Below are 26,829 nucleotides of genomic sequence, written 5' to 3' on the forward strand. Positions count from 1 at the left end.
TTAATACAAAACAAAAATAAAAACAAAATAAGGAATTGCAAAAAAATAAAAACAAGAAATAAAAAGAAACTTGTGAAAAAAATGAGAAAATGAAGAAAAAATAAAAAATGAAGAGGCAAAAATATGAAATAAAACAAAAAGAAAAAAAGTTTATAGAAAATTTTAAAACAAAGAAAAAAGTGAAAACAAAAAAAATATGAAAGCACAAGAAAAAATAAGTAAAAAAAAGAAGAAGAATTTAAAAGGAAAAAAAGTTAATGAAAAATTATAAAAATGCAATACAAAATAACCAACAATGATAAAATAATAAAAAGAAAAGAAAAAAAGAAAGAAAAATAAAAAAATCCAAAACATTATAAAAATTTATGAAAATATAAATAAAGAAAGACATAAAAAATAAACCAAAATTAAAATACAATAAGAAAAAAATATTAAAGTAAAAGAAAAAAGATAAATAAAGTAAAAAAATTAACATAATAAACAAAAATACAAAAAAATATGAGAAGTAAGAAAATAAAAACTAATGAATAAAAATTAAAAAAATTGAATAAAAATTTTAAAAATTAAAATTTATGACAAAATGAAAAAAATAAATTAAAAAATACAAAAAATTGAAAAACATATAAGAAATAATAAGAAAACAATATAAAAAATCAAAGACAAAAAATTAAAAAAGACAAAAGTCAAGGTAAAATAAAAATGAGAACCAAAGAAGAAAATGGAAAAAAAAAAGTATGAGAACTTAAAAAAGCAAACAAGAAATAAAAAATTTGTGAAAAAAATAAAAAAAAAGCAAGAAAAAAAATAATAAGATAAAAGATTTGACATAAAAAAATATAAAAAATTTTAAAACAATTAAAAAATTAAAACAAATAAAAAATGAAAGCATATGAAAAAAAATAAGCAAAAAGAAAGAAAATTTTGAAGGAAAAAAGTTATTGAAAATTTATAAAATAGAACAAAAATAGCACAAAAAAGGATAAAAAAAATAAGAAAATGAAAAAATATAAAATTTTGAAAAAAAAAACAAGAAAAGAATAAAAATGAAAAGACAAAATATTTGAAATAAAAAAAAGAATATAAAAAATTTTAGAACAATGAAGAACTTAAAACAAATAAAAAATGAAAGCATATGAAAAAAATAAGGAAAAAGAAAGAAAATTTATAAAATAGAACAAAAATAGCAAAAAAAATGACAAAAAATAAGAAATGAAAAAATAAAAATGAAAAAGAAAAGCAAGAAAAGAATAAATATGAAAAGATAAAATATTTGAAATAAAAAAAGAAAAAAGAATATAAAAAATTTTAAAACAATGAAAAAATTAAAACAAATAAAAAATAAAGGCATATAAAAAAAAAGCAAAAAGAAAGAAATTTTTGAAGGAAAAAAGTTGTTGAAAAATTATAAAATAGAACAAAAAAAGCAAAAAAAAAGACAAAAAATAAGAAAATGAAAAAATAAACATATTTTGAACTTTATAAAATTTTTTAAAATATAAATAAAAAATAAAAATAAAAACGTATGAAAAGAAAAAATTAGGTAATCAAAAAAATATAAAAAGACAAAATGAATAAAATTTTCTAATATAAAATAGAAAAAACTTTTAGTGTAGAATGTACAAAGAAAAACAAAAAAATATATAACAAACATAGAAAAAAAGATATAAAAAATCAAAGATAAACAATAAAATCAAAGTCAATACAAAATATAAATATAAACAAAAAAAAAGTGTGAGATTTTAAAATTGTAAAGGAAAAATAAAAAAAAGTGTGAACAAAAAGATAAAAGAAAAGCAAGAAAAAAATAAAAAATGAAAAAAATAAATAAAAAAAATTAAAATAAAAAATGAAAGCAAATAAACAAATAAGTTAAAAGAAAAAGAAAAATTTTTAAAAGAAAAAATATAAAAATAGAAAAACAAATAGCAAAAAAATAAAAAATGACAACAAAAATGAGACAAACCAAAAGATTAAAAGATTAAAAAATAAAGTAAATATGCATAAAATTATAAAATTTTTATAAAAAACTAACAAAAATAATAAAAATTAACAATAAAAAATAAAAAGAAAAATAAAATAAGAGAAAATATTAAAGCAAAAGGAAAAAGATAAAATAAGTACTAAAAAAGAGAAAAAAAAAAACAAAATAAAAAGTAAGGATAAGAAAAAATAACGAGTCAAAAGAAACAATAAAAAAAACATAAAAACTCGTAAAAATGAAAAATGAAAAAAATGACAAAATGGAAAAAAATTTAGTTTATAAATTATAAACAAATAATAACAAATATAAGAAATAATAAGAAATAAAGAAATAAAAAATCAAAGATAAAAAATTGAAAGAACAAAAAAGTTAATACAAAATAAAAAATAAAAACAAAATAAAGAAGTGTGAAAAGAAAAACACAAATTAGAGAGAAATGCCAAAAAAACCCAAAAAAATAAAGAAGAAAAACCTTAAGAAAAAATAAAAAATGAGAAATATAAAGATAAAAAGTAAAGAGAGTAAATGACCAATTAGATTGAAGTAACAAAAAAAATCATAGTAAAAAGGAAAATATGTAGTGAAAGAGTAATAGAATATAATAAGAAAGAAAGTATTCTGTAAAAAAAAAAAGAATGCAAATTAAAAAAAAGAAAAATATACTAAATAACAAAAAATTAATAAATGATAAATTAAGAAAATGCATAAAAAGTAAAAAGAAAACAAAATGATAAAAAAAGGAAACGAAAAAAAAAGTAAATAAAGAAATAAAAACAATTCTACAAAGTTCATTCTTTAACTTATGTTTTAAAACTTAATTTGAATTTAAAAGTTTAGATGCAAAATATTTTGATTTGAATTTATTGATTTAATTTACAATTTTTAATTTTTAAATCAATGAAAATGTAAAAATATAGCTACATGAAGTCAATAGTGATAGATATAACAATTCCAAACTAATGTTATTATATATAAGCCAATAAAATTTCGAAAGAAAATAGCAAAGATAATTATTATCTCCTAACAAATTGTATTAAATAAAAGATAAATATACAATCCAAAATATAAATAAAATAATAAGTAACAAATAAAAAATAAATAAAAAAATAAGTAATAAATAAAAGATAAATATTATACAAGATAATTTTGTTAATTAGATAAATTACACGATAAATAAAAATAATTTTCAACATAAAATACAAAACAATCTTCATTAGATATCCAATTAGTATACATGCACATAACACCATCCATTTCTAATGAAGTCAAAGTCTCATTCAACAATGTTTTAATATCAATAACATTATAAAATTTCTATAAAAATAACAAAAATTAAAAATTAAAGGAAAAATAAAATAAGAGGAAATACTAAAGCAAAAGGAAAAAGATAAAATAAGTACTAAAAAAAATAAAAAAAAGCATAAAATAGAAAAATAAAAAAAGCAAGAAAATGAAAAAATAACGACCCAAAAGAAAAAATTTTAAAAATACAAAAACTAATAACATTTTCAAAAATGAAGAAAAAATGACAAAATAAAAAAAATTACTTTATAAAATACAAACAAAAAATCAAAAATAAAAGAAAATAAAAACTGAAAAGGGATGACAAAGTAGAAAAAAATTTAGTTTAGAAAATACAAACCAAAAAAAATAAAAAGACAAAACAAATAAAAAAATCAAAGATAAAAAAATTAACAAAGAGAAAAGGTTAATAAAAAAAATAAAAACAAAACAAGGAAGTGCAAAAAAAATACAAACAAGAAATAAAAAGAAATTTGTGAAAAAATTAGAAAAACAAGAAAAAAATAAAAAATGAAGAGGCAAACATATGAAATAAAACAAAAAGAAAAAAATTTATAGAAAATTTTAAAACAAAGAAAAAAAAAGCAAGCAAAAAAAACATGAAAGCACATGAAAAAATAAGTAAAAAAAATTTAAAAGGAAAAAAAGTAAATGAAAATTTATAAAAATGTAATAGAAAATAACCAATAATGATAAATAAAAAAAGAAAAAAAAAAGATAGAAAAATAAAAAAATTCAAAACATTATAAAAATTTATGAAAATATAAATAAAGAAAGAAATAAAAAATAAACCAAAATAAAAAATTAAAATAAAATAGGAAAAAAATTAAAACAAAAGAAAAAAGATAAATAAAGTACAAAAAAGAAAAAAAATAATACCAATAAGAAAAGAAAAAAATAAAAATACAATAAAAATATAAAAAGTAATAAAATAAAAATAAAAAAGATAAAAATTGAATAAAAATTTTAAAAATGAAAAGGAATGACAAAATGAAAAAAAATTTAGCTTAAAAAATACCAAAAAAATTGAAAAACAAATAAGAAATAATAAGAAAACAATATAACAAATCAAAGACAAAAAATTAAAAAAGATAAAAGTTAATGCAAAATAAAAATGAAAACCAAAGAAGAAAATGCAAAAAAAAAAGGATGAGAATTTAAAAACACAAATAGGAAATAAAAAGAAATTTGTCAAAAAAATAAGAAAAGCAAGAAAAGAATAAAAACAAAAAGACAAAAGATTTGAAATAAAAAAAGAAAAAAAGAATATAAAAAATTAAAACAAATAAAAAATGAAAGCATATGAAAAAAAGAAAGCAAAAAGAAAGAAAATTTTGAAGGAAAAAAGTTATTGAAAAATTATAAAATAGAACAAAATAAAAGCAAAATAAGACAAAATAAAAAAGTAAAAAAATTTTGAACTTTATAAATTTTTTTAAAATATAAATTAAAAATAAATGAAAAAATAAATTAAGAGAAAATATTAATATAAAACAAAAATAAATTACTAAAAAATAAAAAAAACAAAAGCAAAAAATAAAAAAGTAAGAAAATAAAAAAATTAGCGAATCAAAAAAATATAAAAAGATAAAATGAATAAAAATTTCAAATATAAAATAGAAAAAACTTTTGGTTTAGAATATACGAAGAAAAACAAAAAAATATAAAAAATATAGAAAACAAGATATAAAAAATCAAAGATAAAAAATAAAACAAAAGTCAATACAAAATATAAATAAAAACAAAAGAAAGTGCATAAAAAAAGAAGTCTAAGATTTTAAAATTGTAAAGAAGAAATAAAAAAAAAAGCATGAACAAAAAGATATAAGAAAAAGCAAAAAAATAATAAATGAATATACAAAATATAGAAAAAAAAACAAAAAAATGAAAGCAAATGAACAAATAAGTTAAAAAAAAATAAAAATTGTAAAAAGAAAAAAAGAATTAATGAAAAATTATAAAAATAGAATAGAAAATAGCAAAAAAATAAAAAAAATGACAACAAAAATGAGACAAACCAAAAGAATAAAACATTAAAAAATAAAGTAAATATCCATAACATTATAAATTTTTTATAAAAAAGAACAAAAATTAACAAAAAAAAATAAAAGGAAAAATAAAAGAAAAGAAAATATTAAAGCAAAAGGAAAAATATAAAATAAGTACTAAAAAAAAGAAAAAAATAAAAAATAAACACAATAAAAAATAAAAAAGTAAGGAAATGAAAAAATGAGTCAACAAAAAATTAAAATACACAAAAACTAATAAAAATGAAAAAAATGACAAAATAGAAAAACAAATTTAGTTTATAAAATACAAACAAAAAATATAAAATATAAAAAACAATAAGAAATAAAGATAAAAAATTAAAAGAAGAAAAAAGTTAATACAAAATAAAAAATAAAAACGAAAGAAGGAAGTGTGGAAGAGATTTTAAAAAATAAACAAATAAAAAAATGTGAAAAAAATAAGAAAAGCAAGAAAAAATACAAAAAAATACAAAAGATATGAGATAAAATAAAATAAACAGAGAATTTTAAAAACAAAGAATAAAAATTAAAACAAACAAAAAAAGCTTATGAATGCATACGAACAAATAAGAAAAAAAAAATTAACAAGAAAAAAAGAGTTAACCAAAAATTATGAAAATAGCAAAAAAATGAGAAAATGAGAAAATCAAGAAAACCAAAAGAAAAGAAAGATTAAAAAATAAAGTATCAAGAACAACATAAAAATTTATAAAATATAAATAAATAATTAAAAATAAAAATAAAAAAAATAATAGGAAAATAAAATAAAACAAAATATTAAAGCAAAAGATAAAAGATAAAATAAAGTATTGAAAAAAGAAAAATAAAAAAATAAAAATAAAAAAACAAAAAAAAATTAAAAAAATTAAAATGAACATGAAAAAATAATGAATCAAAAGAAAAAAGTAAAAATGATTAAAATTTTCAAAGATGAAAAGGAATGATAAAATAGAAAAAAAATTAGTTTATAAAAATACAAAAAAAAAACTAAAAAATATAACAAGCAATAAGAAAACATATATAAAAAACCAAAGATAAAAATTAAAAAAAGGTAATACAAAATAACAATAAAAACAAAAGAAATAAGTGCAAAATAAAACACAAAAATTAGATAGAAATGCTAAAAAAAACCTAAAAAAATAAAGAAGAAAAACCTTGAGAAAAAATAAAAAATGAAAAAAATAAAGTTAAAAAGTAAAGAGTATGAAAAGAAAGAAAAAATTAATAGAAACTAAAATGAATGACAAATTAAATGGAAGTAACAAAAAAAATCAAAGTATAAAGGAAAATATTTAGTAAAAGAGGAATAGAATGAAAATAAAAAGATAGTATTCAGCAAAAAAAAAAAAGGATGAAAATAAGAAAAAATATATAAACTAAATAAAAGAAAAATAAAAAGTGAAAAATTAAGAAAATCCATAAAAAGTAAAAAAAAAAAAAAAAAGCTCAAAAAAACCAAAAAGAAAAAGGAAATAAAAAATAAAAAAATTCTAGAATGCTCAAATTTTAATTTATGTTTTAAAACTTAATTTGAATTTTAAAGTTTAAATGCAAAATATTTTGATTTGACTTTATTGCTTTAAATTTAGAATTTTTAATTTTTAAAATTAAAAGTTATAATTGAATTTAATTTAACAAATAACTAATTGAATGAGTAATTTAAATTTGAATCTTTTATTTTTTTTTGTTTTAAAACTAAATTTGAATTTTTAAGCTTTTAGATGTAAAATATTTTTATTTGTAATTATTGATTTGAAGTTGTATATTTAAACCAAATTAGTATTTTGAATTTGTTAAAAGTTATAATTGAGTTTAACTTAGCACAATACCTATTAAAGAAGTAATTTAAATTTGAGCCTTCCAAATTTTTTTTGTAAGTTTCATTCAAATTCAAAATAAACTTTAAATGTACTCCTAAAATACTAAACAAAAAAATTTCTCGAGAGGTTTTTTTTTCTTTGTAAACAAAATTAGTATTCCAAGAAACAAAGATAGCATAAAACAATATTACAATCTAAAACATGCTTGAAAATTAAAATATTCAAAAGCTTTATTTAAAAATGAATCATCTAACAAGCTCTAGGCCATGCCATATGATTAACAAAACTAATAATTATAATAAGAGCCAATAAAAATTTGAACAATGTAAAAATACATATACATGAAGTAAATAATGATAGAGATAACAATTTTAAACTAGTGTTATTATATATAAGCCAATAAAATACCAAAAGAAAATAATAAAAATAATTATTATCTTTTAACAAATTGTATTAAATAAATGATAAATTTTATACAATCCAAAATAATAAATAAAATATAAGTAAAAACAAGATAATTTGTTAATTAGATAAAATACATGATTAATAAAAACAAATTCCAAGAAAAATTACAAGATAATCTTAATTAGATATCTAATTAGTATACATACACATAACATCTTCCATTTCTAATGAAGTCAAAGTCTTATTCAACAATGTTTAATAATAAAGTGATCTACTTTTAAGTTAAACACAAGCAACATGCCACATATATAGGAACAATGCTATTTTAGAAATAAAGACAATCAAACTTAAACTTCATCATTTAAGACCATAACGAACTACAAATACCAAAGCAAAAAGATTCAAGGCAAAGATTACCTACAAGATAAACCTAATCACATCCATTGCCATCCCATATATCAATTGAACCTCAAGCTCACAAATCAGACATTCTAAACGTTTAACTCAAAACCCCAAAGATATGAAAGTAAAAGGCCTTTAAGAACCTAAAGAGAAATTAAAACTAAAGCAACAAAAACTTAACAGGAAAAGATTAGAATGAAAGGCTAAAGATAAGAAGTAGTTTTGCATCTCAACATAAATATACAACAATTAAAAATAAAAATAAAATAAAAGATAACCTAATTAAAAATAAAAATAAAAGGTATAATAAAATAAGAAAAATATTAAAACGAAAGAAAAAAGATAAAATAAAGTACTAAAACAAGAAATAAATAAATAAAAATATGAAAAAAAAATTAAGAATGAACAAAAAGGTAAGAAAATGAAAAAATAATGAATCAAAATAAAAAAATGAATAAAAATTTCAAAAATGAAAAAGAGATGACAAAATAGAAAAAAATTTAGTTTAGAAAATACAAGCAAAAATATATATAAGAAGTAATAAGAAAATCTAACAAAGGAAAAAAGTTAAAATAAAATAAAAATAAAAACAAAAGAAGGAAGTGCAAAAAAAAAAAAAGAATTAAGAAATAAAAAGAAATTTGTGAAAAAAAGAGAAAATTTTAACACGAAGAAAAAGGTGAAAACAAAAAAATATGAAAGCACATGAAAAATAAGAAAAAAAAAGAAAAATTTAAAAGGAAAAAAGTTAATGAAAAATTAGAAAAATGCAATAGAAAATAGCCAACAAATGATAAAATAAAATAAAAAAGCAAAAGAAAAGAAAAGATAAAGAGATGAAAAAATAAAAAATAAAAATAAAATAAGAAAAAATATTAAAGCGAAAGAAAAAAGATAAATAAAGCACAAAAAAAGGAAAAAATAATATCAATAAGAAAAATTTTTAAAATATACAAAAATACAATAAAAATAAAAAAGTGAGAAATGAAAAAATAATGACTCAAAAATAAAAATAAAAAAAATAAAAAGGAAAATGAATGATAAAATGAAAAAAATTAGCATGAAAAATACAAAAAAATGAAAAAAAAATAAGAAAATAGTATAAAAAATCAAAGACAAAAAAATTAAAAAAGAGAAAAGTTAATATAAAATAAAAGTGAAAACCAAAGAAAGAAGTGGAAAAAAATAAAAATAAAAAGAAAGTTGTGAAAAAAATTAAGAAAAGCAAGAGAAGAATAAAAATTAAAACAAAAAAATGAAAGCATATGAAAAAATAAGTAAAAAGAAAGAAAATTTTATAGGAAAAAAAGTTATTGAAAAATAATAAAATAGAACAAGAAATGAGAAAATAAAAAAATAAAAAAACCAAAAAAAAGAAAAAAAGATTCAAAAAATAAAAAATAAAAAAATTCAAAACTTTATAAAAAAATTTTAAAATATAAATAAAAAAGGAAAAAATAAAATAAAATACTAACAAAAAAGCAATAAAAATAAGAAAAGCAACTAGAAATAAACAAAAAAAAAAAGAAAAGGAAAATAAATATTAACAAATTAACAAAATAATAAAAAAGAGAAAATGAATAAAAATTTCAAAAATAAATAGAAATGTCAAAATAGAAAAAAAAACTTTTAGTTTAGAAAATACCAAGAAAAACAAAAAACAAATATATAAAAATCAAAGAAAAGTTAATACAAAATATACTAAAAACAAAATGAAGTGTGAAAAAAGATATAAGAAAAAGTAAAAAAATAAAAAAAATGAAAATACTAAATATATAAATAAAATCAAAATAAAAAAACAAATAAAAATTTCAAAAATAAAATGGGATGACAAAATAGAAAAAAATTTAGTTTAGAAAATATAAGCAATATATATATATATATATATAAGAAGTAATAAGAAAACTTAACAAAGGAAAAAAGTTAAGACAAAATAAAAATAAAAAAAATGCAAAAAAAAAAATGGAAACAAGAAATAAAAAGAAATTTGTGAAAAAAAAATGAAAAAATAAAAAAATGAAAAGACAAATATGAAATAAAAAAAGAAAAAAACTATATAGAAAATTTTAAAACAAAGTAAAAGGTGAAAACAAAAAATAATGAAAGTACATGAAAAAATAAGTAAAAAAAACAAAGAAAATTTTAAAAGGAAAAAAAGTTAATGAAAAGTTATAAAAATGCAATAGAAAATAGCCAGCAAATGATAAAATAAAAAAAGCAAAAGATAAAATAAAAAGATAAAAAAATAAAAAATCCAAAACCCTATAAAAATTTATGAAAATATAAATAAAAAAGAAATAAAAATAAATCAAAAATAATAAAAATAATAAAAAATATTAAAGCAAAAGAAAAAAGATAAATAAAATACAAAAAAAAGAAAAAAAATCAATTCCAATAAGAAAAGAAAAAAATTAAAAATATACAAAAATATAATAAAAATAAAAAAAGTGAGAAATGAAAAAATAACGACTCAAAAATCAAAAATAAAAAATGAATAACAATTTCAAAAATGAAAATGAATGAAAAAATGAAAAAAATTCGTATAAAAAATACAAAAAATGAAAAAAAAATTAGAAAGTAGTATAAACAATCAAAGACAGAAAAATTAAAAAAAGAGAAAAGTTAATATAAAATAAAAATGAAAACCAAATAAGGAAATGCAAAAAAAAAAGTATGAGAATTTAAAAACGCAAATAAAAAATAAAAAAAATTTGTGAAAAAAATAAGAAAAGCAAGAGAAGAATAAAAATTAAAACAAAAAATGAAAGCATATGAAAAAATAAGTAAAACGAAAGAAAATTTTGTAGGAAAAAAAGTTATTGAAAAATAATAAAATAGGACAAGAAATGAGTAAATAAAAAATAAAAAATTCAAAACTTTATAAAATTTTTTTAAAATATAAATAAAAAAGGAAAAATAAAATAAAATACTAACGAAAAAGCAATAAAAATAAGAAAAGTAATTAGAAATAAACAAAAAAATAAAAAAAATTAACAACTCAACAAAATAATAAAAAAGACAAAAATGATTAAATTTTTCAAAAATAAATAGGAATGTCAAAATAGAAAAAACTTTTAGTTTAGAAAATACAAAAAAAAAAAAAACAAATATAGAAAAAAGATATAAAAAACCAAAGAAAAGTTAATACAAAATATAATAAAAACAAAATGAAATGAGAAAAAAGATATAAAAAAAAGTAAAACAATAAAAAAATGAAAATACTAAATATATAAAATAAAATCAAAATAAAAAATTTTCAAAAATGAAAAGGGATGACAAAATAGAAAAAAAAATTTAGTTTAGAAAATACAAGCAAGATATATATATATATAAGAAGTAATAAGAAAACTTAATAAAGGAAAAAAGTTAATATAAAATAAAAATAAAAACAAAACAAGTGCAAAAAAAATGGAAACAATAGAATTTGTGAAAAAAAAAGAAAAACAAGAAAAAAAATATAAATTAGAAAACCTACCCATTTCTTCTTAACTTCTTTTTTCCTTTTAGTTATTTTATTGCCAAAATCTTGTCTACTTTCATGTACATGTTACACCCATTCTTTTTACTTATGAAGTATGGCTTTTCATGATTCTGTGTATATGGCTATTAAGATATTGTTTCTTTAGGCTACCTCTCATTATTTTTTCCCTCAACTGTTTATATTTTGCTCTTTCCTTGCCACGAAATTGTTTTGATTGGTATTGTTCTGCTATACTTGATGATGAAAATTTCTTTTTTCATCATATATGATAATAGAAAAAATCATCTTTATAATGAACATACTTGCCTTATCTCTTACTTTGATCTTGTTATCAAATTATTAGGAATAACAATAGATTAGATTAGGGCATCCTCTAAGCCGATTTAGGTAATATGGATTTGGATGGTAAGATTAGGGCATCCTAAAAGTCGGTTTGGGTAGTATGGTTTGAATGGTATTCCAATAGTAAAATATTATAATTCATTGTAGGTTGCCATAAAGTTCGAATAGTGTTTTAAGGGTACTAATTATCTGAACTTATTATAAATAATAATATTTTAATATTTTAGATTTATTTAAAAATGATTTATTATGAAGGTAATACTTAAATTAATTCATTAAGTGTTCTAATTTATAATTTTAGCCTTTATTTATTTTATATCGATTACTTTCATTTATTAATTTAATTTCTTTTAATAATATCTTTTAAAATCAATTTAAAATTTGAATTTAAAATTTAAATTTTAACTTAATAAATGAATATTTAATGAGTTTGAACAATAATGGATTTTTTTTATATATTATGTGAGTTAGATTTAGATAATAAAATTAAAAATTATTTGAGTATTTATTAAATTCAAATATTTTAATAAATAAAAAATTTTGATACTTAAAATTAACATATATCTTATCTATTGTCATTTATAAAATTCGTAACACAATTTATAAAGCAGGCTTCCCTGCTAGTTTTAAACCGAAGAAAAATAGGTTTTATTTCTTCCTCTGGAATCATCATAAGAATTAAATATTTTTGTGATCTTTGATTTAACATGTAACGCAAAGATAATATGATTATTTAAAACGGTAAATTTTGATATTCACTTTATTTTTGTTTAATTATTATTTGAAGTGAAAATTTTCTTCAATTGTTTTCGATTAGTTTGTACTCTAAAATAGCTTGCTTGCATGATATCAAAACATCAAACATATTTTGTTAGTGATTAAGGTTATCTTTTAGTATGTCGAATTTAAAGACAAGCCAAAATAGTCTTAATTGATATATGATATTAGCATAGATGATTAAAAAATGATTGGCCTATGAAAAAAGACAAAGAGAGAATTATAAAATTAAGTACTTCATAAAAATATTTATTATTTGATTTTATAATAAAATAATTAATAAAAATATTTATAAGTAAAATTAATAAAAAGTTAAAATTACATCTCAATATTTAAATGTACATATATTTTGATTAAATGTATATATAACATATAATAATCATTTAAATTTTAAATTAACACCTATTAAACATTAAAGTGATATAAATAATTTATATTTTTATTAATTTTACATATTAAATATCTGATTATGATATCAATTAATAAAAATTTGTGAGATCACCCTTTTAGTAAATTTTCCGTAGACAAATGAATCAACGGCTCATATATATTAATCAAAAAGTTATTTATTTATTCCTTTTTAATTTTACTTTTGTTCAAGCTTCTTGTTGACCGTAGGGTTGAAGCAGCAGATAACGCCACCACTCTATTCTCTCTCTTGCAAGCCCCTAACTCTCACTTCATCAAGTCTCAATCTTCTCATTTTTTTTTCTCTTACGATTCTTGTTTTTCTTCTAAAATTTTCTAATTTTCTTCAACAATGGGAGCTTCGTTGCCTCCGAAGGAAGCTAACCTCTTCAAACTCATTGTCGTAAGGCTTCGATTCTCTTTTCTCTCTCATTTTTCAGTTCGTATCTACGTATTTCTAGTTGGTATTTATACTTGTATTTTGCTTTCTTATTTTTTGTTTATTCGATCGCACTTCTTTTTTCTTTTTGTTCTTTGCTTGCAAAACCCTAGCTGGATACTGGTCTGTTTGCTTGCTGAGAAAGTCGGTGGATATCAATTATAAATGGAAATTTGGACTAGATAAGCTTGTTTGTCAATTAGGTTTTTGCGTTTGGGCAATTTTTCGTATAAATTAAGTTCATTTTCTTTGTTCTGTTTAGCGATTGAAGCTTAATTAAGTTTATTGCTTTGCTTAATTTAGGTCAATGAATTCGATTTTGTTGAAAAGCAGCTTTAAAAAATTGAATTTTGCTTTGACTTTTTTTTTTTTTTTTAAGTAAGGATGCTCGTTGTGCTTTCCTTTTGGTGATAATTCATTTGTATCATCACGGAGAAAATTAGAGAAATGAAAATAAAAGGGTTTGGTGACTCTTCCTACTTTAGTAATTTCTCTTGCATGTTGCCAACTTTTTAAAATAGGAATTTTGTTGGTTCCTAATGGGAAACAATTGTGGCATGTTGGCTTTGATGCACATAAGCATTCAAGACAATAACAAACTTTGTGAAACAATCTATTTAAGAATTTGATAAATTGACTGGGACAATTTTTAATGTAATTGTAGGCTTTGCAGGTTAAACTTGAATATTTATATATTTTAAGAACTTGTTCGTATTAGATATAGAATAGCAACATTTGGATGTTTTCCACACGCTATTGAGAGTTTCCCCCCCTTCCCTCTTATTTCTCCTAATTTATAGTGAAAACTAGAGTTTTGACGGGTGAATTCTTACTTTATTTTAACTTCTATAGTAATGGACTCTTGACACAGTTTTTTTGCCTGATTTTTATGTAATTAATTTTTATCTGTTATTATACTCTAGCTAATTCTCATAACTGAATTTTTATTGCTTTGGAGGTCCATGTTTTGCAGAAATCATATGAAACTAAACAGTACAAGAAAGGACTGAAGGCTGCAGATGCAATACTGAAAAAGTTTCCTGACCATGGAGGTAGTTTAATTTTAAGCACTTATTTATTTATTTGTTTTTGGCTGAGAGGCACTTATTGTTTAGTTTTATGTTTGCATGGTTCTTGTAAATGTACCTGTATAAAGATGCAAGAACTCTGAAACAAAAAGAACTTTACACTTTAGAGGAAAAAGGGGCTGTCACTAGATAGTTTATGTTGTTATCAAGGTTATTGGTTTCGATAATCCTTACAAGAATGCCTCTAAGTTGCCTCTAGGTATTTGGAGCTCATAAAAAAAATAATAAAAAAAAGAGATACAAAACAGAAAATGAAATTAATATGACTAACAGTTAAGACATAATAAAACAGTTTAGACTAGCACATTCCACCACTAGGGAGTTTCTGTTCATTATATTTACTCTGGATTTCTTCTCTCTCTCTCTCTCTTATTTATGGAATCACATGATGCAAATCCAACGAAAACCTTACTTTTCTGCAGAGCTGTCAAGCTTTCTCCCCTTTTCTAGAGAGAGGAGGGGTGGCTATTTTTACAAATACTCTTGTAGGGATCTTATTTTTCTTGATGGCTTGATAAGAAATTATTTGACAAAAATGTAGTGATTTGCTTCTACAACAGACACAATCCATTCAATGGCTTGTGATATTCTTAAATAATCTAGAAATAGATAGTTGTGGTATTATGCTGAAATACTTAATTGATGTCTTGATGTGACAATTGTAAGAACTCTAGGTGGTTAAAATTATGCTTTCATATGCTTCACCCTTAGAGATTTGACATGGACTTATATTAGAACTTTGTTTTCTCAATTTTTAGAGGATACCTCTTGATTTTCTGCAAGGAGACAAATTTTGTGAAGCAGCATTTAATTACATTAAGCCTCTTCTAACAAAGGTATATACATCCAATGAGATTTTTTTTTTTTTTTTGTGTGTTAGTTTGACTGGTGTTTTTAGTTTGTTGGGTGAAATAATGATATATTTTCTTGGTGGTCTCAGGAGGTTCCATCTTTATTCTCAGACCTTTCTCCCTTGTATGATCACCCTGGAAAGGTAAGTTTTCTTACTTACATATTCTAAAAATAGAATTAAGTTTCTAAATATTGATTATTCTAAACTGCTTAGCAACTGGTTGGAGCTTGATTTCATTAGGATTGATTGCCTACTTTGTTGACACTTGCACAGGCAGACATATCGGAACAACTTATTCTTGAGTTGAAGCATTCAATTAGGACCACCGGCAGATACCCTGATAGCTAGTATATGCTTTAAACCCTTGTGTAATATTTTATTAAGTCTTAAAAGCAAATAAATGTTTAGATTTACTACTCTTTGAGGTAATATAGACTTCCAGCCCTTATGTGATATTCTAGTAAGTCTTAACAGTGTCTAAATGTTTAGATATTGGGTGCGGTCTGAGTGCATTTTTTTCTTTTACTGCTTATTGTTTGGTGAAGTCCTCAGTCATTTATGTGTTGTTATCTGTTAAACAAGTACATAATGGTTGCCCATATGGTTGCATGTAAAATTCCTATATGTTTTTGTTTGTATGCTAATACACAAGCACACATTTTGTATTATAATGCGTCATTTATTGCTTGTGTTTCATATTGAGTGCAGGACAGAGAAAGAGCCCCCTTCAACACTTTTATGGATTTTATTCTTTTTGGCTCAGGTGGGTAACCATCAGGTTTCCTCACCCCGTGGGCCATGGCCTTTTCTTCTTTTCTTGCTATAAATGTTTGGTGCTTTCTTTGCATTTGAGTAACTTTGAATTTATTGATGCAGCATTATGATAGAAAAGGCCAATATGATGTTGCTCTTTCAAAAATTAATGAGGCCATACAGCACACACCAACTCTAATTGATTTATACTCTGTCAAGGTTTGTTCTCATCTTCAATCTTCAAATTTTTGCATTGGCTTCATCTGCTGGGTTTTATATTTTTGTTAGCTGTATTCTTTTATTTTATTTTTTAATCTTATATTTTGAAATCTTTTTGCCTGGTTTGTCTCGCATCTCTCAAGGCATAGCAATACCTGAAAATCTTTCTAGATATTTCCTTGTAGTTATCGTTCACTTGTAAGAGACTTATCACTTTCTATGATACTGACCTTGATTGAATATATTGTTTTGCACTAAATTGTGCAAAGTTGATATACATTCATTTAAAATGCATACTAGTTTTTCTTTGTGGACCTTAAGTCTTGATGGGCATTGGGCAGGCATATGACCTCCTTTCTTAGGTTTTAGGGTTTTTGGTACATGGCTATTGTTTCTTGATGAACGTTTTTACTATCTTTTGGAGAAGTTCTTGGAATTTTCTTGAAGCTGGTTCTATGTGTATATTATTTACTTCTCTTTGGTGACAGAGTCGGATACTGAAACATGCTGGTGATTTGGTAGCTGCAGCTTCATTGGCAGATGAAGCTAGGTGTATGGATCTCGCAGACCGTTATATAAACAGTGAATCTGTGAAGCGAATGTTGCAGGCTGATCAGGTTCTAAAGCTCCCCCCCTTCATCTTTTATCATAGTTAATATTTGTCACTGTAAATTTCTTTCAGTATTACTGTACTGTTCACAAACTTTTTCCACTCCTGAAGGTGGCTTTGGCAGAAAAAACTGCTATTTTGTTCACAAAAGATGGGGACCAGCACAACAACCTTCATGACATGCAGTGCATGTGGTCTGTTTTTGTTTATTACCTTCGACATGTTGTTGTCTCTAATTACAATTTGGGTGCACCTACTGAGTGTTATCCATCTTTTGAAGGTATGAACTTGCTTCTAGTGAAAGTTACTTTCGACAAGGTGATCTTGGACGGGCCCTGAAGAAATTTTTAGCTGTGGAGAAGCACCATGCTGATATTGCTGAAGATCAATTTGATTTCCATTCTTATTGTTTGGGGAAAATGACACTCCGTGCATATGTTGAAATGCTAAAATTTCGAGATTGGTTGCATTCACATGCTTATTTTCACAAAGCAGCAGCTGGTGCCATCAGGTGAACATTTTTGTTAGGATCTGCAAGCCTTTCAATGATTTGCAATAGACTTATTATGTTTGGTTGTGGCCTGTACGTGAAAAATGCTATGTAATCTCTGTTGTCTACTTGTCTGGGTGCTTTTAGCGTCTGTCACCTATTGTTGATCAACACATGCATGTGATGCTTCACTTTGGATTAGATTTTCTTTGCCTCCCTCTTTTTCCTTTTGTCTTTTGGGGAATGGGGGATTATTGCATACGTATATGTTGCATTAATCATATGTTGTAATGATGTGTTGTCTGAACCTTGCTTTCAAAGCATGAAAAACTTCCTAAAGGTAACTGTTGTTCATTACTTACCCTTGTACAACCATTCATTTGTTAATTAGACACTCCCATTATGATATCCAGTCTAATTCAAGACTCTTCTAGCAGCCCCTCCATTAATAGGGGAGGGGCTATCATATGAAGATTTCTGATTCCCTTCCACTATTCTAGTTTTTCCTTGAATCTTGGATGTACGGATTTACAACATTTTTCAAGACAAAACCTCGCTAAGTTTATAATCAAGAAAGTATCAAGAGTCCTTTTCTTACATTTGTTTTTGCTAGAGAAAATTTTTCGAGTTATATGAGCAAAACAGAATATAGGGTTCCAAGTTTTTTGTTGATCAAGCAACAACCTGATTTGAACCGGGGAATAAGGGATTTGCAGTCCCTCACCTAACTGGTTGGTCATGTCACCAAAGGTTAGAAACAAAAAAAATGAGAGTATCCCCTTTTTAGTTATAGATTAGCACCATACCTTCAATTAGTTCTAGTATCTCAAGTAAAAAATTAGTATTGTTCTTTTTTTCAATAAAAAAAATTTTCTTAATTTGATTTATATTATAATATAATGATATAACAACAATTATGATTCTATGTAAACCCCAGAACAAAAGTTATTACACAGCTATAGTTATCTAATAATGTATTTCATCTATCTAGATATGATGTCCATAGGGAATTAGCAAAAAATTATCATGTTTCAATTTTTCATTGAATAGATTAAAATTAAAGAAAAATAGAATTTTTCATAGAGCATGTTGTGTGTTTCTCCACTAGAGTGCTATAATGGAATAAAAAAAGGAAAGAATATAAATAGAAATGCTATATCTACGCATGTTTAATAAATACAAGCCTCTTTTTGTGCACACTTCAATCATATTCTAAATATTCTACTAAAAAATAAAAAACTAAAAAGTTGGTGAAACATCTCTTTGCAAATCATTTTTTGAACAATGGAATCTATGAAAAAGTTAAGTTCTAGAAAAATCAACTCTCTCCCTATATATATTTTATGATTATTTTCTCTTTATCTAAATGAATAGATAAAATTAGGAATTCATTTTATTTTTCTAGTATTCAATTGGATTGGAATATGTAATATCATAATAATGGTAGCAATGGAATTATTATTATTATTATTATTATTATTATTATAATGGTAGCAATGGAATTATTATTATTATTATTATTATTATTATTATTATTATTATTATTGATATTCTATACAAAACTCCATTTGGCTAAATGGCTATCATATTGACTATCCTAAGGCCTTTTTTTGTAACTGATAGATTCATAAGTTTTTCCTTAATTCACTCTTACATGGATTATTGAAAATTAAAAGTATATCAAAATGAAATATCTAACAAATTGACTAATTCAAAATTTTCAAATTACCGATTTTTTTATTCCTGAATATCCAACTCACAAATTAATTCTTTATAATGTATTTTATTTTTCTTTGATAAATAAGATAGTAGCCATTGATGTTTTCCTATAATTTTACATAAACATTTTTGAGGTAAATAATCTTTTTTGTGCAATTCCTAATTTGAGGTAAATCCTTGTATCTTATTGGTGAAACTAATTAGTTGAAATTCAATGGACTCCTTGTTTTCTTTTTTCTCCCCTTGAAAATTAATTGAGATCCATGAATGAATTTTTTATCATAAAACAAAATTTTCTCTCTTCTTTTTGAATGTGAATTTTAATAATCAGTAATAATAATACTAGTCATTTTGATATGCACAATGATTTTAAGTTCGTTATGAACTTTATGATTTTTTCAAATAATGTTCATCAATCTGTTTTTCAATTTCATTTGTATAGGAATACAAAAGAGAATTTTAGAGTTCAAATAAGAGGCTGTTGTTGATTCATTTGTTGATCTAGTTGATATGTATGTGATTAAATTAGTATTATGTATCAGAATGCTATGCAAGACAATCCTTGTGCCCCGTCTCTTTGTTTTATATACCTGATGGACCACATACATAATATATAGGAAAATGTACTATTAACGAATTTTCAACTGTGGATACATGTCTATCCTTACCATACAGAAACAAATGCTATTAATAAGCCAATTATGTTATATTATAAAGCAATTTTTTTTTTGTGGCTTTACACATACCTTAGTTGCAATAACTCCTCTTGCCCTGGTAGGAGGTCTGAAGTTCAAATTCTCTCCCACAAATTATTAACTATTAAAAGAAGATGCAAATATTTGGATCTGCTTAAAAAATTTGTGTTCAAATGATGCTCAAGTCAAATTTAATTTAACAAGTATTCTAGATTATAGTTTCTGATTTTTATAAGGTTATATACTTGTTTCATGCTTAGGATGGTGTTTTACGTTGTACTTAGGGGATTCTTATTATGTCGAGACCTTGTGGTATATGCCAAACAGGATAAAAATTTTGCTTGGTAGTCTCAATTTGCTTTCGTTATATCATTTGTAAGTTCATATTCTCGTGATGTTATTACTGAAAGGATTAAATGTTCCTTGCGGGCATATTGAAATTTGAGATTGTGGCTTTTTAAATGATAGGAAGGCGGCACCTGGGATTTCTGTTGGTTTAAGGATGGAGAATTGCATGTTACTGTACCAGAATTTATTTGTTGATTATAGCTATTTATATTGATCTTATTGATTTGATGGTGAAATGGAATGGGATGATATAGTGACAGGCCATGCAACAATTAAGTAATAGTTTTTGTGATTGATCCATTGTCCCATTTCTATGTTGGTGTTTCTTTCTCTGAAACTCTTGGCTTGAAACTGGTGATTACTTCAATTTTGAACCTTTTCTTTCTGCATTGTGATAATTATTGGATTTTGAAGTGCAGATGCTATCTAAAGTTGTTTGATTCTCCTTTGAACTCACTGGCTGAAGAAGAGGATGACACATCAAAGACTCCTTCTCAGAAAAAGAAAATGAAGAAGCAGAGGAAGGTGGAACGAGCTAAGAAAGTATATCAGCTTGTTTTGGTGATTCTTGGCTAACACTCTCTTTATGATTTCATTCTGATGCCGTGTATTATTTTAGAAGGCAGAGGAGAAAAATGAAGAATCAAGTTCTAGTGGCATCTCTAAGTCTGGGAAACGACATGTTAAACCTGTAGATCCTGATCCTTTTGGAGAAAAATTATTGAAGTTTACCTATTACTATCTTTTCCCTGTGCTTTAGATTCCTGATTAAAGTCCTTGTGCTGTAAAAATGTGTTACGCTAATGCCTATTAAGCTAAGATTGTTTAATCTGTATTTTTTTTTTCAGAGTATCCCTTGTCAGAAGCAACAAAGTACTTGAAGTTGCTTCAGAAGAACTCACCTGATTCTTTGGAGATGCACTTACTTTCTTTTGAAGTAAATATGAGAAAGCAGAAGATTTTGCCTGCCTTTCAGGTATTATATTTTCCAAGAATCGAACATGAGATGTGTTTCTTGTTCTTTTTGTGTTTGGTCAACTAGAACTGATATTTAATTATCAGCTAGTGGTTTGTGAGGAAGCCCCTTCTCTTGTTTTCTCCTCTCTTTTTTCACTTGCTGCCTGTGGATATGTTCTTGAAGCAACCAGAACTAATATTTAATTGTCAGCTAGTGGTTTGTGAGGAAGCCCCTTCTCTTGTTTTCTCCTCTCTTTTTTCACTTGCTGCCTGTGGATATGTTGTTGAAGTAAAGAAACTGTACCTTTTAACCAAACATCTTTTTCTTATTACTCTACTCACTCAATGAATTTATGTGTGAATTAGATAGTGTGTGCAACATATCTTTGAGTTGTAGAACAATGGTTTTGTGCAGTAGGACTTTTACTATTTCATGAGCTCATATTAGTCCGTTTGTCTTGGTTTTATTTTGTTTTCCTGAAGGCTGTAAAGCAACTGCAAAGGCTGGATGCTGAGAATCCAGATTCACATCCCTGCTTGGTATCTAACATCTGCCCTACCATATTTGTGCACTGCCATGCACAACTGCATTCTTTTCTGTTCTTAGATACAAAGATCATGTAATCTTTACAATGCTTATTTGAATTTAATCTAATGCAGATTAAAATTTTCCATAAATTGGGCTCAATGCCTGCTCCATTAACTGATGCTGAAAAACTTGTTTGGAGTGTCTTAGAAGCTGAGCGTCCATCCATCAGGTTCTCTTTGAAATGGCTTTATGATAGCTTTTCCCCCTACTAGAATTTTGTTGTATTACTGTTACTATTATTATTTTGATCCCTGATGCATTAAATCCCTTTATTTTCTCTTTCCGCAGTCAATTGCAGGAGAAAACTCTTAGTGAGGCGAACAAAGTTTTCCTTGGTAAACATGAAGGTATTATGACCTTTGCATAACATGATGCATTTTAGGTTCCTTGAGGTAGGTTGTATAATCATGCAATTTTCACTTTTTGGTTCTGCAGAATCTTTGATGCATATAGTGGCAGTTGCAGAAGTGTTATATACCTTGGAGCACACCAAGAAACTTGAGGCTGTTAAGTTAATTGAAGATTCATGCAATAAAGTCATGCCAATGTAATGCTCTCAGTGTACATTAAAATTTTTATTGTTTGATGTTGATTCCATGCATTGTAACTTACTCTTGAGATTAATTGTTTCTTTCTCTTTTGCTTGTCCAGGAATGGGGCACTTGGACCAGTACTGGTGTGGAAACTCAAGGACTGTATTGCAGTCCATAAACTCTTAGAAAAGGTTCTTATTGACCAAGATGCTGCTTTGAGTAAGTATAATACTCCACATAAATTGATGCTGACAAGAAATTTGACTGACTCCATTAACAACTAATGAAATTAATTACTGTTGTTTGTTTAGAAAGTATTTTAGTAAGAATGTTAATGGTATTGAAATTTTGATATACTGTTAATTGAGAATATTATAGATTAGATGCCTAAAAATAAAACATTAAATTAGGATTTTTAAATTTATGGTTTCAACATCATTCGGTGATTTTTTTGAGATGTATCTCACGAGTTCTGATTGCTTGTTGGTTTTTGTTATTATGATGCTTAATCTTTGAAAGTTGGATGCTGTGATTATTATTGGCATTTTAAAGAAAGGTGGACTTTCATGATAATAATTTTCTCACTTTCTTATTGATGTTTATTTAATTGAAGTTGCAAGCTATGTGACAAAATTATTCAAGAAATGATTGTTTATTCTTTGATTAGACCCTCTTTATTGATAGCTTCTTAGACAATTGAAGTAAAATTATGTAGACAATTTGAAAGAGTGCTTTTCAGCAGGCGGAAAAAAGGAGCATCTTGAAGTTGTGCAAGCCATGACAACGCTTTCTTCTGTTGCTTTGAGATCAAAATTTTCACTGCCTTTCTAATCGTGAAATGCATTCCTTTGCAAATGTGTATAATTTATCCACATTTATGATTTTAGGGTTGAAATATATATATATATATATATATTTCTTTAATTTGCTCACCATTTGGTTGAGATCTTTAGAGATATCTGGCTCCATAGTTTTGCCCCAAAATTTGAGGCGCTATAGAAAATTTTTGGGTACTGCTGATGAAATCTTCTGGTCAGCATGGGAAGAACACTGTTTTAGAGCTAATCTTTGCCTTTGGAGCATGTTGTACTTCGCCCCTTTTATTAGTTGCCATTTATAAACACTGCATAATGTGGAAAATTTTGCTACGGAGCTGACAAGAGTGGCTATCAAAAATTCCCAGTTTTATTGTTCTAAGTCTCGTCTCTTATGGTTTGCTGTTTGAATTTTATTATGGAGGAAAGGTTGATAATTAGCAACAAAAAGTGGATTTTGATTGGATTATAAAATTTTATTATTAGTTGGAAAAGGTTAACCAAATCTTGTTGAGATGCTACAGAAAATTATTTCTCTTTAAAATTTATATAATTTAAATTATTAATATAATTCTTAATGTTATAATAAAATATATAAATTTAATATCGTCAATAAAAAATAGTTATTTTTATTTTCGAAAAATTAAATCATTTTATACCAATACGATTAATTAGATATAAATTAAATATAATATAAAATTATTGTCTTATCTATTATTTTATGCACTAAAAATATTAAATAATAAGTATTATATGTAATTAGATGATTAAATTATTAAACACTTAATTTTTTTTTGTTTGAGTAATTGTTAATTATTAGATTTTTAAAAAATTTTTAACCAATCAAATTTGAATTTCGTCATATTATATTTTGATTTGTTATTTTTTTTTAATACATTAAAAGTTATTTGATTATAATTATAATTTTTAATGGTATATAATTTTATAAAAAACTAAAAGAAGTGTTTTCGTATATTTATAATTTTATTTCCTCAAACCCAACGATATGAAAAAACATGAAATCTCAATTTTTAAGCTTTGGAATATTCTTTAAAAAAACCTCAAAGAAAAAATAAGATCTAAGTGATTAATTTTTAAAAATTTTAATTTATTAATTTAATTTGTATGAAAAAAAAAATTAAACATTTAAAATATTTCAAATTTATAATTTTAAAAATTTAACTAAATTAAAATTTAATTAAATTACATATTATTTGAATCAATAATTACCTTAAAAGATCTCGCACCACAAGTTTTAAAAAAAAATTTATATATATCCTTGTTAGTTTGCATGAACAATTTTATAGTGTGTCATGAATTTTTTTTTTCTTTCAGCATTTTATTGAATTTTTTTTTTACTAATTATTATCAAATAAGCCAATAAAGATTGGTGCAAATGATTAAAGCTTAAGATTTAGATGTAAAATATATAGATTTATGATAATTAGATTCAAATCTTTAGTGATTTTTTATTAATAAATAATTTATTAATTTTTAAAAATAAGATAACTTCTCTTATTTTTAAAATTTTTTTTACAAAAAAAAATAATAAAATAAAAACGTCATAAATATAAAGAGAATCTAAGAACACACAATGTCTTCAAAAAAGATTTGATATATTTAACTTGGTTTTCTTCTCAATTGATTCATTATTTCAATTTTTCGTTCATGATTTTGTTAATTTTCTCCTTGATAATATAGTTATCAACAATGTTTTAGAAGCTGATCACGGGGTGCAGTGATGGTTGACCTCATAGAATCATAAACACTACCACGTGTCTTTGGGAATGGGACTAATGAGAAGGGGGGGCCTTCCCTTTATTTTGAGAAAAACCTAAATTTCTAAACCACCAAATAAAATGATCAGCTCTTTTTTTTTTTGGTGAATTGGTGAGGGGTTTTTTTGTAATTGCATATATTTATCAGTCTTTCACCATACTTTTGGCCAATTTTGAGAAATGATGCTATTCCTTCTCACTAGTCATCCTTGCAACTTTTAAGCTTTGGCTTGGCTAGGCTTTTGGTTAAAGTTTGGTGTGGGGGTAATTTAGATTTTAATTCAGAATTGCTTTTGCTAACATTCACATCCTCCATTCTTCTTCAACTTTGTTTTCATTAGAAAAATGAAATTTCTTTTAAAATTGATGGGGCTCCTCCACTTTTTCTATTTGCATTTTTTTTTCTTTTGAAGTGCATTTTTTTTTCATTTATATAAAAGAAGCAAAGCTGATTTTCATCAAATATGTTTTTCATTTAGTCACTACATTTATTTTTAAAAAGTCAATTTTTAATTTAAAATTTAATTGGTTAAGTTTCAACGGTTAGATTTTTTTGCATTTTAAATTTAAAACCCACTGTCTTCAGCCATTCTTCTCATCATTTCAATTTTCTTTCTCTCAAATTTAGGTTTTTCGTTTTTGGATTCCCTTTTGGCTTGGAATATAGATTATTGTTGATAATATCGACATCAAGCAAGTAATGAGTCGATTTAATTTTTCTTGAGATTGGGCATCAAGATTAGGTTGGGAAATTAGGGTTCTTGATCTAATAAGAGGGAAATTAATTCCTTTGAGGGGAATGAATTTTTCTCGGCCATTGGTCAATCCAAACAAAGTAGAGAATTAGTTGGTGGAGGACAAATTGGAATGTGTGAGGAATTTGGAGACCTTCTGAAGTTTTGATATCTACCATCTTAATTTTATTTAAATTTTTTTACTTCAAATAATACCCGATTTGATTTTTTTCTATTTTTTTCTGATGATAAAATGTGTTCTCGTTATAGACTGTAGATAATGATATTGCTAGTGTAAGCTGTTTTATTATGTCTTAGCTGTTAGTCATATTAATTTGATTTTCTGTTTGGTATTGTTTTTTTAATGAGCTCCAAATGGTACCTTGGGATGTTTTGTTCATTATATTTACTCTGGATTTCTTCTCTCTTTTATTTATAGAATCACATGATGCAAATCCAACGAAAACCTTACTTTTTTGTAGAGCTATCAAGCTTTCTCCCCTTTTCTAGAGAGAGGAAGGGCGACTATTTTTACAAATACTCTTGTAGGGATCTTGTTTTTCTTGATGGCTTGATAGGAAATTATGTGACAAAAATCTAGTGATGTGCTTCTACAATAGACACAGTCCATTCGATGGCTTGTGATATTCTTAAATAATCTGGAAATAGATAGTTGTGGTATTATGCTGAAATACTTCATTGATGTCTTGATGTGACAATAGTAAGAACTTTAGGTGGTTAAAATTATGCTTTCATATGCTTCACCCCTAGAGAGTTGACATGGTGGCTAATTCTTTTATTAGTGGCTATCTTTATCTCATTCTTTTAGTTAAACTGACTTTCCTATATAAAAACCTTTTGACGATGGGCCAGGTTATGGCATGATTGAAATAAAGTGTCAAACTCTAGAGCTTTTGGAATTTGACTCATGCAATGAGGATGTATTTAAATTGTTTTCTTCCTATAACCCACATTTGTTATGTATTCGTTCATGAGAATTGTAATTATTGTTGTTACAATGTGCATCATTATTGCCAATAAATGCTACTTCCTTTATGATGTGTGATGAATGTTCTAGGACTTATATTAAAACTTTGTTTTCTCAATTTTTAGAGGATACCACTTGATTTACTGCAAGGAAACAAATTTCGTAAAGCGGCAATTGATTGCATTAAGCCTCTTCTAACCTTTATATCCAGGTGAGGTTTTTTCTTTGTATTAGTTTTACTGGTGTTTTTTAGTTTGACTGGCTATTGTTTCT

The 26,829-nt window shown here is 23.9% G+C and overlaps 1 protein-coding gene across 1 annotated transcript; it reads left to right on the forward strand.

Moving 5' to 3' along the window:
- Nucleotides 1–13,112: 13,112 nt before the first annotated feature.
- On the forward strand, nt 13,113–23,438 carry LOC149514390 (N-terminal acetyltransferase A complex auxiliary subunit NAA15-like). Its single transcript, XM_089745284.1, has 18 exons — nt 13,113–13,351; nt 14,361–14,439; nt 15,234–15,311; nt 15,438–15,469; nt 16,037–16,091; nt 16,205–16,300; nt 16,789–16,917; nt 17,022–17,104; nt 17,191–17,421; nt 20,582–20,705; nt 20,782–20,891; nt 21,009–21,138; nt 21,603–21,659; nt 21,780–21,877; nt 21,997–22,055; nt 22,144–22,255; nt 22,360–22,460; nt 22,957–23,438. The coding sequence occupies exons 2-18, from the start codon at nt 14,434–14,436 to the stop codon at nt 23,070–23,072; spliced, it is 1,617 nt and encodes a 538-aa protein (XP_089601410.1). The 5' UTR covers nt 13,113–13,351; nt 14,361–14,433; the 3' UTR covers nt 23,073–23,438.
- The last annotated feature ends 3,391 nt before the right edge of the window (nt 23,439–26,829 follow it).

The sequence above is a fragment of the Durio zibethinus genome, chromosome 16, assembly GCF_047325235.1.
Source record: "Durio zibethinus cultivar Kanyao isolate XHJ-2024 chromosome 16, ASM4732523v1, whole genome shotgun sequence".
Lineage (NCBI taxonomy): Eukaryota > Viridiplantae > Streptophyta > Magnoliopsida > Malvales > Malvaceae > Durio > Durio zibethinus.

Coding starts and splice junctions, on each gene's coding strand:
- LOC149514390 (XM_089745284.1), top strand. Junction 20,892..21,008: donor GGAGAAAAATTATTGAAGTT/TACCTATTACTA, acceptor ATTTTTTTTTTC/AGAGTATCCCTTGTCAGAAG. Junction 22,256..22,359: donor TGCAATAAAGTCATGCCAAT/GTAATGCTCTCA, acceptor TTGCTTGTCCAG/GAATGGGGCACTTGGACCAG.